Genomic DNA, 12,722 nt, shown 5'->3' on the forward strand with positions numbered 1-12,722 from the left:
CATTTGCCATATGCTTGATGTCTTCCTCCTCTTCCACAGACCTTCAGGATCAGCGTAGGCAAGACAGCCAGCACAGCACAGGCTGGAGGAGAAGAGGGCTAGGACTAGACGCAGGAGCAGGGTCACTTCCCTGCTTAAAGACGCTCCAGTGGGAGTTAAACCCCCACAGAGGCTCAGCCCTGACTAGCGGACACGGTGCTCCCTAAGCACCACGTTTAATATTATGGCTCCTAAACTCAGCATTCAGCTATGCCAAATTTCCAAGGGAAGGTCCATGCTGTCAGTGAGGGATACGCTGAGCACTGGATTATGGGGAGACTGGACAGCAGGATCTGTGCAGGATTTCAGCAGCTCTTTGGGTCATGGAAAGCTGCTAAGGGCTGTCGTCTCTGAGCAGCAACGAGGACATGGCAGCACTTAGCTGAGGGTACGGGCACCGGTCTACGCTCCTTTGCTGGAAACATGAGTCATTAATAAGAGGGTTAAAAACAAGGCATAAAGATCTCAACCCCCCTTAAGTTTTAATGAGCTGGAGATGATTATTAAAGGTAGCAGCTGAGACAACACTACGTGTTGCTAAAAGCCTTTCAAAGGTGGATGTTGTCGGGTGGCAAAGCACTAGCAGGTCTCTGGTGAGCAGGACGTTAACTCCACTCGTGCTTCTTCATGGAGGAGGCTGCAGAGGACCTACTTGCTGATACCAGCAAGCCCCTGTGGGATGGAGAGTATCACCCCACCAGCAACCCCTTTAATGGCAAAGCAGCCCTTGGACAAGACTTCAAAATCCCTTCCTGGCTAGTCCAGCAAAGGCAAGGGCAGAAGCTGGGGGAACATTTCTTAAGGGCTGTCAAAGTTGTGAGAGTCCCTTCCCTGCAGCAGGTGGTATTTGCACTTGATATTTTTATCGACCTGTTTATTAAAACCACAGCTGACGCTCCTCATCAATCGAAAGCCTTTCTTCCCTTGCCAAGACACACAAAACTTCTGATAAACACTTGCTAACAATATGCCGGGGAATCTGGAGAAAGGCAAATGTATTTCTTCAGTTTTCGGAGGCCTTCTGCATGAAAAGTTTCTGGTTTAGAAAACAATCTTAAATATCCAGGCCGTGATTTTCTAGCACATTTTGCCACCATCATAGAGGTCACCGACATTCACTGTTGGGGAGATGCCATTCGGTGTTGAGCAGATGGGCAGCTTTGGCAGAAGAAACACAGATATGGAGTTTCTTGGTATAACCACAGCAGCGTCTTCCTTAAAAAATGTTCGAAATGGCAGCTTGCACAGGAGTGCATTTAACACGGACCATGCTGAAGTGGGTGCAAGCCAGGGCACTGCAAACCACCACAGGCCTTGGAAGACCCAAGGCATCACCAGCTCCCTTCACACACAGGAGAAACCCTTCCACTGGGGAGAGGGTACTCACCGTAATGTGATGGAGAAGAGCTAGGATTTCCCATCCTTGGATATTGTGTCTGTGTCATTGCTGTTTTTCAGGTGAGCATTGGGCACGATTCCCAAGGCCATTTCATTTTGGGGTTTCCCTGGCATTTTGTTGCCTGCAAACTTCACAAATCTTTGTCCTGCTAAGAAATATAAAATGGGATCCAAGCAACTGTTGGTGCTAGCTAGGGGCCTGGTCACCTTATAGGCTAAATTGATAGCATTGAGGGTCTGACAACTTAAGTCCCAGCTCCGGAAGGAGTAGTACAAGGTACGAGTGATGTGGAAAGGAAGAAAGCAAACGATGAAGACCATCAGGACTATGATTATCATCTTAACTGACTTCTTTTTGGATTGGGACATCCGGGAGATACCCCGTGTGGGCTGTAGCAGTTTCCGCGCCATTAGGCAATAGCATACGATGATGATGAGGAAGGGGATGCAGAAGAGAAGCACCAACATCACCGAACTGTAAATGACAAACTGGCCAAAGAGGTCCTGACTGGACGTGTCGTGGCAGGTGACACTGTCGCGCTTCATGCTGGTGGTGACAAAGAAGAGAACAGGCGACTGGCACACCACAGTGACCACCCACACGATGACCGACACTCTCCGGGCATAGCGAACATGCCCCCACTGCAGGGACTTCAGCGGGAAGCAGATGCCCAGGAATCGATGGATGCTGATGCAGAGGAGGAAAAGGATGCTGCAGTACAGGTTGGTGTAAAACAGGAAGCGAACTATCTTACACAAGCCCACGCTGAACGGCCAGTTGTCCCCCATGGCATAGTAGTACACCAGGAGGGGCAGGGAGACCACGTAGAGCGTGTCAGACACGGCCAGGTTGAACATGTACGTGGTTGAGGCGTTCCATGTCTTGATCCTGAAGATGAAGACATAGAGGGCCAGCAGGTTGAGGAACAGCCCCACCACACACACGATGCCATAGGAGACAGGCAGCAGGACGTACTTGAAGTCCTCATCAAACACACACTTGTATGTGTTGTTTCCTGTGCTGCTTGTGACCGAGGAGGTGTTGACGATTCCGGTCCAGGCCTGTGCAGCTGCTAAGTTCGCCATCACCCTGGGGGGAAAGGAAAGAGGTGGTAAGGACACAGAGGTGAGGATTCCCTGGAAGAGGTGGAAAAGATGAGAAGACCCCACTGCTGCAACGATGTGGTGCATTGCAGAACTCAGCATTTTCATCGTTACTATGATATTTGCACACTTCCCCTCTCCTCCTGTAGATGTTGCCATCTGCGCTTGGGTGTGCCTATCTGAAAGCTACCCATAAGTATGGCTCACTGTGTGGCAGGCAATGCCATCGCAACGCACGTGACAGTGACTCAAGCGGTGGCAGTGCATATCTCGTGCCAGGACATCGTGTCCCTATTGAGGTCAGGGCCTCGTTGTGCTGGGTGTACACACAAGCAAGGTAGCCCCTCACGTGTAGGACTTAAGGTCTAGCAGATAAAGGGAGTTTTATTTTTCCTCATTTTACATCTGCAGCACAGAGAAGGAACCAAACTGGTCTAAGGTCGCCAAGAAATCCAGGTCATACCTGGGTGTCAAACTTGGACCTTCTGCAGCCTATTTCAGTGCCCCAAACCACCTTTCCTGGCAGGACCAAATCTGGTCTCCTCAGCTACAGAACGGGAAGTATGCTCCGTTCTGTGGTCAACCATCCACAAGAAGAGACACAGCTGAGCACTGTGAAATGTGCATCCTACAAAACCACAGGCAGAAAAGGCAGAAAAGGGAACTGCATTCTTCAGAAAGCAGTCTTGTGACTGGCAGGGCAGTGATTTCACAGGTCCTTCAGGTCCTTCTGGTAGAGCAAACATCACCACAGCATCTGGAGACCCCTGTAATAAGCTTGCCAAAGGGAGTGCGTCCTCCACCTTCACCCTTTAGTCGCCCTATCTGGATTTAGGAGGAAAGAGTTGGTTTGTTGTTGCTGATTTTTTTTTAATACCAAGGGGCTACGGAAAGGAAAGTGCAGGGTTTTGCTCGTCTTGGGATGATGGTGACCATTTGGCTGGTCCTGCTCTCTGGCCTTGAGAACTGCCTCTCCAGCATCGCCACCACCAGAAAGTCCATCCATGCTTGCAAAAGGCCAGTTCACACACGTGAATGACTGGCTGAGGCTGGAAAAATAGGCTACAAATGGTCACTGCAGACGTGCACAGTCTGGCATTGCACTGTTTTAGGAGGAACAAGGGCCCTTTTGTATGCCGGGGACAGCCCACGATCAAACCAACACACGATCACTTAGCAAGTCCATCGGCCAGGCTGCAAAACAAAACGGATTTGCCTTGCTTTTTTGCAAAATGAGCTGGTTTGATCCCGGGTGATGGGCAGCAATTCCCTTGACGGCCCAGCGCTGCTGCACCCCATTGCAATCCCGACACAGAGCTGGCTGCAAATACCCGGTGACGCAGGGCTTCGTCAAGCAGCCCAGCGGTTTTCCCCGAGCTGAACGAGGCCGAACCTATTAAAATCCTCCCCACTAACGCTGGGTAAGAATCAAAGGGGAACCCAAACACCAGGGAGGAAGCAGAAACCAACCGTCATGTGCATCGTGGTCCTCTAGCTAAGCCCGGAGGATGTAGCAGCCCCAGGGCCCACTTCTGGGAGAGGTAATCCAGTCCGCCTTGCTGGCCAGCTGCCCAAACCGGACTGAAATGACTATTGTCCCCATGTCTACGACTCGCACGGCTAACGACAACCGTCCCTTTGAAAGCACCCCTTTGGAAAAAGTCCTGAAACAGTCTCCGCTTTCATCTCCCCGTGCACAAAGGCAGAGGCAGGAGGGGCTCGGAGGCGGCTGGTGAAGCTGGTGCAGCTGGAGGGGAGCCGGCAGAAATGGGGTCACGGGCAGACGAATCCACTGCAGGAGCTCGGCGAGCAGGAGCGAGCGCAGGACGAAGGATTTGGGTAAAGGTGCTCTCGTATGATTTTGCTGAGCCCGGTACGCGCCCTTAGCGTCCAAATCCCTGCGTGGCTTTAGGTGACAGTGCGCAGCTCTAACCCGGCACCACTATGCTACGTGAAACAAGAGGTCCTGAGCAAGGAGGAGGCAACGCTGTGCTCCTAGAAGCCATCAGCTGAGACTATCTCTGCCTGAAGCAAAGATCCACTGCAGAGAAAGCACCCTGACAACTCATATCGGACGGAGAAGGAGTGAAGCGATCCCTCCAACCCTTCATCACACGGAATAACCCCAACCGCTTGCTCCCGGGGGTGGATTAGACAGAGCCAGTTCTTGCCCGGCCTCCACAGATGTGGCACAGAAACGCTCCCCACTGATGTTTCCCTCCGCTTGCTCATCCCGTTGAACGCGTTTGGGAAGCAGACCACAAGCTTTGTCGGCCGAGGCTCGCGCGTCCCAGGAATGTGGGAAGAAACCACACGCTCCTTCCCTGCCTAACCTGCAATATCTGCAAAAATCCAAATATAACTTTGGAAACCACTCTGTTCTCAACACAAGGAACTGAGACACATCCTACACCATCCCTGGTCTGGCAGGTTCTGCTTTTTCTCATGCCTGGTTCTTCTCCTTCCTTCTCACTCAGGCAGATACTTCGCTCAACTATCCTCCACGAATATTTTTCCCCCTGCAGATGGAGGTGTCCAGGAACGCTCAGGGAAACATGAAAACACTTTTCTGCTGCTTATTTCCCTGACTTCTTCCTTCGCTCCTAGCTTTGCAGATCTGGAGCCAAAGACACAGCAGTTCCCCACAGACCTGGCAGCGGATGAAATGGTTTGAACAGGCCACCGTGAAGAAGCAGGCCATCCAAGAGATGTTCAAAAAGGCCCGGGGAAGGTCTACGGCGCTCCAGAAACCTCAGTCTCACATGTGGGGAGCCCCTGGCGCCCTGTGAGCCAAGCGGGGATATTGCTATCACTGATGCTGTTCTCCAGCGCTAGCGACACTGGGAGCAGGCAAGAGTCCTCTGCTTGCCAGCCCATCTGCGGTTCTTCCCCATTTCATCAAGCCTTTGAAAACAGCTGCAAGCCCCAAGTTCCTACCTTCACCCTGGCTTGAGTTAGGCTATGTCCTTGCCCAGAGGACACCTTTCAGGGCAATTTTTAGAGAAACTGGTGCAGGGGAACAACCAAAGACCCATGAAGCCCTCAAACAAGGGTCTGGGCCTGGTGGCCACTCTGCCACCACCAGCGGCAGCCTCGGCACCCATCCGTCTCCCTTCGGCTTGCAGCTGGGGGCTTATGGCACACTGCAGTGGGGCTGCTTGCTTTATGAGCTATTTTGCCTTGCATCAGTGAATCTGCCACGCTGAAACGCAGCAGAAAGGCAAAGCTCCCCTAACGTTTCCCTGGACACCCCATCTTTCGGCATCCAGCCTGTTCCCACAACTTATCTCCTCCTGGCAAGCTCCTGCAGTGCCAGCTCCAAATCACAGCTCATTCGGAACCCGTCTGTAAGACGACACGGGGAATCTCCTCCAGCATTTAGGGGCACGCGGGCTGCCCCAAGCCGTACAGAGCCCTCGACGCGGACGTGCCAAGATCCACATCGCCTCCTTCGAGAGAAAGAGCAAATGGGGCTTTCTGGTTGGCGTAATCAGGGAGACAAAACCCTCGCTCACAAGGCGGCCTTGTCCTTGCCGCGCTGCCCTCCTTCTTCGCTCTTTCGGAAATGCAAAAGCCTTCCCTTTTTTTTTTTTCTTTTTTTTTCCATTTGAGTTTTGCCCAGATGCGCAGGATTCCTGGGACAAAACCCGCTGTGTCTGTCGGGGCTGCGGTCCACCCCGTTCGCCCCCGACCCCGTTACATCCGTGGCGAGTGAGCCGGAAAGGACGCGGCCAGCCAAGCCATGGGGAGACACAAAAGCCGGCGGCCGCCCTTTCCTCTGCCTACGGGCGGGATGACAAGCGTGCCAGATCTTATAGCGATGCATTGAGCCCCAGCTGGGGCAGGCAGGGACGGCGGGGAGGGAGAAAGCAAAGGGAGGCAGCACTCTTTGCCCGAGGAAACCAAGCAGGAAAAATACTTCTGGGACTTCTAAAAGCAAATCCCTCCCAATGCTTCGGTGAGGACCAGTCGCATCTGCTTCCACCGGGCTCTTCCCATGTTTTTTTTTTCTACCGTACGGATGCAGATGACTGCGCACACTTTTTTATGCACCCTCTGGTCACCTGGGCACAGCAAGCTCAGGGCATCGCCCCCGTGGGTTGGCTCCTCCGGTTTGGACCACGTGCCGGGTCCGGATGAACCTGGCTGCACCGGCCGGACCGGCTCACTCCATCCCTCTCTTTGCAGCCGGGCTTTGGGCTGGCTGCTGGAAGAGCCTGTTTATCCCACAGGCCTTGTTTCTTTTCACAGAAAACAGGAAAAAGCTCTTCACCTAAGAAACGAGGGGGCCAGCAGAGGGGGGGGCATTGCAGCACCCCGTCCAGCCGCGCCAACCTGCAGGTACCTCCGACCACGGTGCCGGAGAGAAGAAGGGTGCAAGAAGGCACTGGCGGCCGCAGCGGGTCTGCGTTGCAATCCCAAGTCTCATACGCCCTTGCTTTTGCTCACGTATATATTCCCCCCGGCACGTACATGTGATGCTGGTATCCCAAAATACTCCTGTAACGGTATCTGCATGAGGATATTTGGATGAGTAAATAAGGGAAGGAGGGGGCTGTCGGCGGAGGAGAGCACGCACCAAGGTCACGGGTGCCCGAGCGACTTGCAGCTCCCAGGGCCAAGGCAGGGCGACGGAGGAGAGATGCGGTTGTGCGTCGAATCACCGAGTAAAGGGGTTTAATCCTCTTTTTTGCCCCTTTTCTCAGTGACCCCGCCGCCCTCCCAGCTGTCTTGGTGGTGGTGGTGGTGGTGGTGGTGGTGGTGGTGGGGTTGTGCCGGGGAGTCCAGCAGCAGGACCAAAATCACCGAAGCAAAACCAAATCGCGGCCGCGACGAATAAGTGAATTTGCGCAGGGCTTGGATGAGGTTTAATGGGAATAATTAATGCCGATGCATTTCCTGGCAGGGCCGTGGAGCCGCGCAGCTGCAAGCAGCCCTGGCTGCACGGATTGCAAACGCAGCTCCCGGGGTCTCGCACCGGGGAGGGGGGGGAAACGATGCGCTGCATTTATGGCCTTTCCCTGCCCATTTCCCTGCCGTTCTCGCAAGGGCCAGAAGCAGAGCGTGGGTGTTTTCCCTGCCCTGATCCGTAGGCATTTCGCGGACATTGCAGGCATTTCGTGGACTCATCAAAATCCCCGCTCCGTAGCAGGAACCGCTCGCGACGCCGGGAAGCAAACAAACAACCCGGCACGGCTTTCCCTCCTCCGGGAGCGTGGTTAAAATCCTCAGCGACTGCAAGAAAACAGCCGGCAACTTCCGACCCCCGTGGAGCCCCGGCCGAACGAGCAGCCGGCGCGAGGGGCGCTCAGCTGCGCTCCGTCACGCGTCCCAGGGCCCCGGCTCTGCTGAAGCGTCCTCGCCCCGGCCAGCACCCGCCGGCCCGTGCCTCAGTTTCCCCTCCTGCCCCTCAATGAGAAGGGCAAAAAGCCCTCCGTGAAGCAGCGCGGGGTTACGGGAGCTTTGGAAGCAGCAGCCAGGAAGGAATTTGGGTCTAACGCAGTGAAACAACAACCCCCCCCCCCCCAATATATTGGGAAAGATGCAAACAGCTGGAATATTTCTCCGTGAAAAGTGGTTTCTGAAGGTTTGGCTTAATAGAGGGCCATAACTAGACCTACGCTGGAGAAGGGGAGTTTGGATGCAAGATAGAATAACCTGCAAAAAAAACCCCACGATCTCGTCTCCTGATTTGTGTTTCAGCTCAGATGAAATGTTGCAGTTGGACCCAAATGACTTTTTCCGGGAATTCTCCTCCTGAGAAACCCCCAGACTCCTCAGCTCTGATTTAGGTGAACCCAAAGCAACCTTCCCTCACGGCCTGCGCTTTCGAGGGCAGCCGAAAACCAAAATCCCCCCGGTTCACCCCAAACTGGCTGCAGCGCCGGGACACCCCGGGTGCCGACCCCGATCCTGGCATTACAGCGGGCTCAAACCCCCGAGGCAGTGGGGATGGAAAAATTAAAAAAAACGGGGTGTCATGATCCTTTAGGTGTCCTGGTGATGAAGAGGAGCGCTGCAGGGCTTTTTTTTTGCATCATTTACACGAGAAATCGGACTCCGCGTTCGCCCGCGAAGATTTTCTAGAGAACAACGGAGGAAGCGGCAGTCGGGCCATCGAGGAGCGACGGGGACACCGGAGCGCGGCCCGTTAGCGGGTAACGGCGGGACCATTTTATTCCTCCATCCCGCAGCAAGGAGGCCGAAGGACGAGGTTTCCTTCGCGCGCCCGCAAACGAGGAAGAGGAACTCGGAGCGCACCGAACCCGTTTTGCAATAACCCGATAAGAAAACCGGAGCGGAGGGTCAAAGCAGATGCTTCGACCCAGCAAACGGCCGCTGCAGAAATGCAGCTCTCCAGGAACCGGCGCGTTTTCGGGGCTCGTCGCTCCAAGAAAGGATTCAGAGACGGGGCCTTGCTTTCGGTCGCGGCGCAAAGGCGAGCGCGCAGCCCGCGAGGCTGAGCGGACGACAGAGCCAGCTCGGCCGGGGCCGGAGGTGTGTGCCGGAAATCGCGGATAAGCAGCCGGCCGAGTCCCCGCGCAGCTGGGGAAGACGGTTGCGAACCAGCGAGTAAGCGAGCAACCGATGCCGGGGGAAAAAAAGAGGAGCGGAGGGAGGCTGAAGCGCGCCGACTGCCCCATCGTCACTTGGGTCGGTTTGAGGGTTTTTGGGGTTTTCGCGGTTCGCACCTCTGCCCCGGGTCTGCACGCGTGTGCGTGCACAGGTGTGCGTGCGTGCACAGGTGTGTGTGTGTGTGTGCGTGCTCCTACCCCGCCGGCAGGTGTTGCACGCTGCCGCGTCGGGCGCGTGCTGCGCGCTGCCACCCCGTCGCACGCTCACGCTGCGGGTGCGTCGCCCACGCACGCCGTTTGCACACGTGCGTGTCCCACGCTGCGCACCCCCCCACACCCCCCACGGCACCCCCGGGATGGGGACGGGGACGGGGATGGGGACGGGGATGGGGACGGTGCCCCGCGCCCCGCTCGCTCGCAGCTCACCGGGTTGTGCCGAACCGAGCGGAGCCGAACCGAGCGGAGCCGAGTCGAGTCGAGCCGAACCGAGCCGAGCCGAACCGAACCAAGCCGAGCAGAGCCGAACCGATCCGATCCGAGTGGAGTCGTGCCGATCCGAGCCGAGCCGAACCGAACCGAGCCGAGCCGAGCCGAACCGAGCCGAGCCGAACCGATCCGAGCCGATCCGAGCCGAACCCGGCCGAGCGGATCGCGGCGCCCCGCTCAGGCGGGCGGCGGCGGCAGGTCCATGCCCGGGCTCGGGCCCCCTCGCCGGGCCGGGCCGGGCCGGGCCGGGTCGGGTTGAGCCCCGCTGCGCTCGGCGGCCGCCGCTGCCTCGCCGCCGCGGAGTGTGTGAGGCGGGAGGCGGGAGGTGGGTCGCGGCCGGGCCGGGGCTGGGCTGGGCCTGCGGCCGGACCGCCCCCTCGGGGCTCGGCTCGCACCGCCACCCCTCCGCGCGACGGGGACCTGCCTGCTCCCCGGGGCCGGGACCGGGGCCGGGACCGGGGCCAGACCGCCCCCGTCGGGGCCGGGACTGGGGCTGGGATCGGGACCTGACCGCCCCGTCGGGGCCGGGATCGGGGTCGGGATCGGGACCAGGTCCGGAACCAGACCGCCTTTCCGGGGCCGGGATTGGGGCTGGGATCGGGACCTGACCGCCCCGTCGGGGCCGGGATCGGGGTCGGGATCGGGACCGGGGCCGGGATTGGGGCTGGGATCGGGACCTGACCGCCCCCACGGGGCCGGGACCGGGGCCAGACCGCCTCCCCCGCCCAGGGCCGGGACCGGGGCCAGACCTCCTCCCCCTGCCCTCGGGACCAGGGCTGGGATTGGGGCCAGGACCGGGACCTGCCTGCACCCCGGCTCCAGGATCGAGGCCAGGATTGGGACCTGCCCGCTGTCCAAGCTGGTCCCCGTCACCCCAACCGCATCCCACCCCCGCAGGGCCGTGGCAGGGGTGGAAAGGGGATCCCAGGACTCCGGGAGGGTGGGACAGGACCCGGAGCCAGAGCAAGCGGCTCCGCTGGGAGGGAAAAATGCCTCCGGCCTGGCTGGACGAGTCGTTAGGTGCTAAGGGGACTTTGAGGCCGCTTGGGCTTTGCTTCTCCCCCCCTTCTTGCTCGTTTTCCCAAAAAGCGTGTGCTAGAGAAGAGCTTCCTCCGGTGGGATGGGGGTATGACAGCATCCCTCGGGAGCCAGCACACTTGGGAAGGGGAGATGCTGCTCCAGGACGGAGAAGCGATGCTCTCAGCTTGCCTCCTGGGACGCAGCGCGGCACGCCGGGGGCATCTCAGCCCGCTCGGGCACCCCCGGGAACGGCCCGGCTCGCTGGGACTACCCTGCATCTCCCGCATCTCCGGCATCCCCGCGTTGGGACCTTGCATCCAGTTTTCCTCTGGGAACTGCCGTCTCTTCCGCTGCAAGCTGGCAGGGGCTGGGCTCAGCCGCGAGGAGGAGGTCGCTCCTCCAAGGGACCCGTCGAAACGGGCTCCCCCGGGCTTAAAGCCCTTCCGAATTTGGGACGAGGCATTAGTGGAGGCTCCGGCTTTGGCACGGGCTGCCGAGCGCCTGCTGCCGAAGCTCCGCGCCAAGCACAGAGCCGCCTGTTTCCTTCTTCTGATGTAATTTGTTTGAGGACGGAAAACAATACATCACGTCGCAGCTATTTGGGCCTGATAAGGGGACAACCGAGAGCAGAGGTTCTCCCGCCAGCCCGGCCGCGGCGGGGAGCGTGCGGGGAAACGATCCCTGGAGCTCGCGCCACGGCGGGGGCTTCCGGATCACCCTGCCGGGAACCCGCAGCCCAGCAGGTTTCCCATGCTCAAACCTGCCTTTCCTTCCACCAATATTGCGTTTTCCCCCTTTCCACCTCTCATTTAGGTGGAAAAGAGGCAGGAGACCCCGTGGTTGTTTGCAGATGCCCGTAGGTATCACGGCCAACTTAATCCGCCTTGGTCTTTTCCATCCTTCGTGTGACCCAACTGGAGGGGGACCCCAAAATCTGCATTTGCCATCTCGACCTGCTCCAAAGCAGCTCCAGCCGCATGAGTAAAGAGGTTTCGAATCCAGCTGGAAAGAAATGAATGATTTGCCCGGGCGGCGCTACCTGTTCGAGAGCCGCCGCCGGAAACCGGCCCCTCGTTGCTCCGACGTCTCCCGTTTTTCTCGCCTTTGGCAGCGACACAGGTTCCTAAGGCGCTCCGAAAACATTTCCCCTGTCGTCCGGCAGGGAGGAACGCGATCGCGCCCGGCGTCACGGGAAGGGGAGTAACGGGAAGGACGGGGCTGCCGGGAAGTCGCTACCCACCGCGTTTCCCCGGGATCGCCCGGACTCCCTTACGCTGCCTCCTCCCTTCCCCGTGAGCGTTTTCGGGGCGCCGCGCGAGCCCCCGTCCCTCCGGCAGGATCGCTGGCTATCGCAGGGGCCCGTTCGCCCCCGGGGAGGTCCGAGGGGCTTTGGGGGTGGCAGGGCTGCTTTTTTCGGATCCCCGTCCCGGGATGCTCCGGCGTCTGGGGTAGATGCAGCCGCGGGGGCTGCTCCGCTGCGGGGGCACCTAGAGCCGCGGCCGTGGGCGGCGGTGCAAAAAGGGCTTTGCGCTACACTTCAGCATCCGATTTTTTGTTGTATTTTTTGCTGCAGGTCAGGGTTTTTCTTTTTTTAAGCCCAGCTTTCGCTTCCTCCCTGCCGAGGGCACGTGATTCCCCAGCCGGCAGAAGCGGAGAGGCGGAGAGGGGCTGGCGGAGAGGCACCGCGACCTCCCAAGCTGCGGAGCCGGCCGGTCCGGGCACAAGCAACCCGTTGTGGCCCAGGGCTCGGCTTCGCCAAGGCCTTAAATAAACACGGCCCGCCGGGAAAGGCGGCTTAAAATTAACCCACCGGCCAGGCCTACGTGTCCCGCGGGCAGCTTTTCCTTCTTTTTTTTTTTTTTTTTGCGCCGGCAGACCCGATCCGACGGAGCGGGTTGCAAATCCCCGCGGGGACTTCCCTCCCCGTGCGGCAGATAACGCTTCCCGGGAGGCGACTTCGTTTTGGCTTCCCTGGAGCCACGTTCCCGGGGCGGGATGGCTCCGCCACGTGCCGGGGTGCTCGGCCAACCCTCGAGCCTCTGTCCCGAAACCGAATCCGCCCTAAAAATAGCAGCGCGGAGCGACCCGTTGAGCCCAAAA

General features: G+C 58.4%; 1 protein-coding gene across 1 annotated transcript; it reads right to left on the minus strand.

Moving 5' to 3' along the window:
* Positions 1-751: 751 nt before the first annotated feature.
* On the minus strand, positions 752-9,608 carry P2RY2 (purinergic receptor P2Y2). Its single transcript, XM_067289602.1, has 2 exons — positions 9,543-9,608; positions 752-2,527 (listed from the first exon to the last, which is right to left on the minus strand). Exon 2 carries the CDS (start codon positions 2,521-2,523, stop codon positions 1,447-1,449), a length of 1,077 nt encoding a protein of 358 aa, XP_067145703.1. The 5' UTR covers positions 2,524-2,527; positions 9,543-9,608; the 3' UTR covers positions 752-1,446.
* Between the last annotated feature and the right edge of the window lie 3,114 nt (positions 9,609-12,722).

This window comes from Apteryx mantelli, chromosome 1, assembly GCF_036417845.1.
Source record: "Apteryx mantelli isolate bAptMan1 chromosome 1, bAptMan1.hap1, whole genome shotgun sequence".
In the NCBI taxonomy this organism is placed as follows: domain Eukaryota; kingdom Metazoa; phylum Chordata; class Aves; order Apterygiformes; family Apterygidae; genus Apteryx; species Apteryx mantelli.

Excerpts from the sequence above, each read along its gene's own strand:
- P2RY2 (XM_067289602.1), bottom strand. The coding sequence starts at position 2,523 with ATGGCGAACTTAGCAGCTGCACAGGCCTGGACCGGAATCGTCAACACC.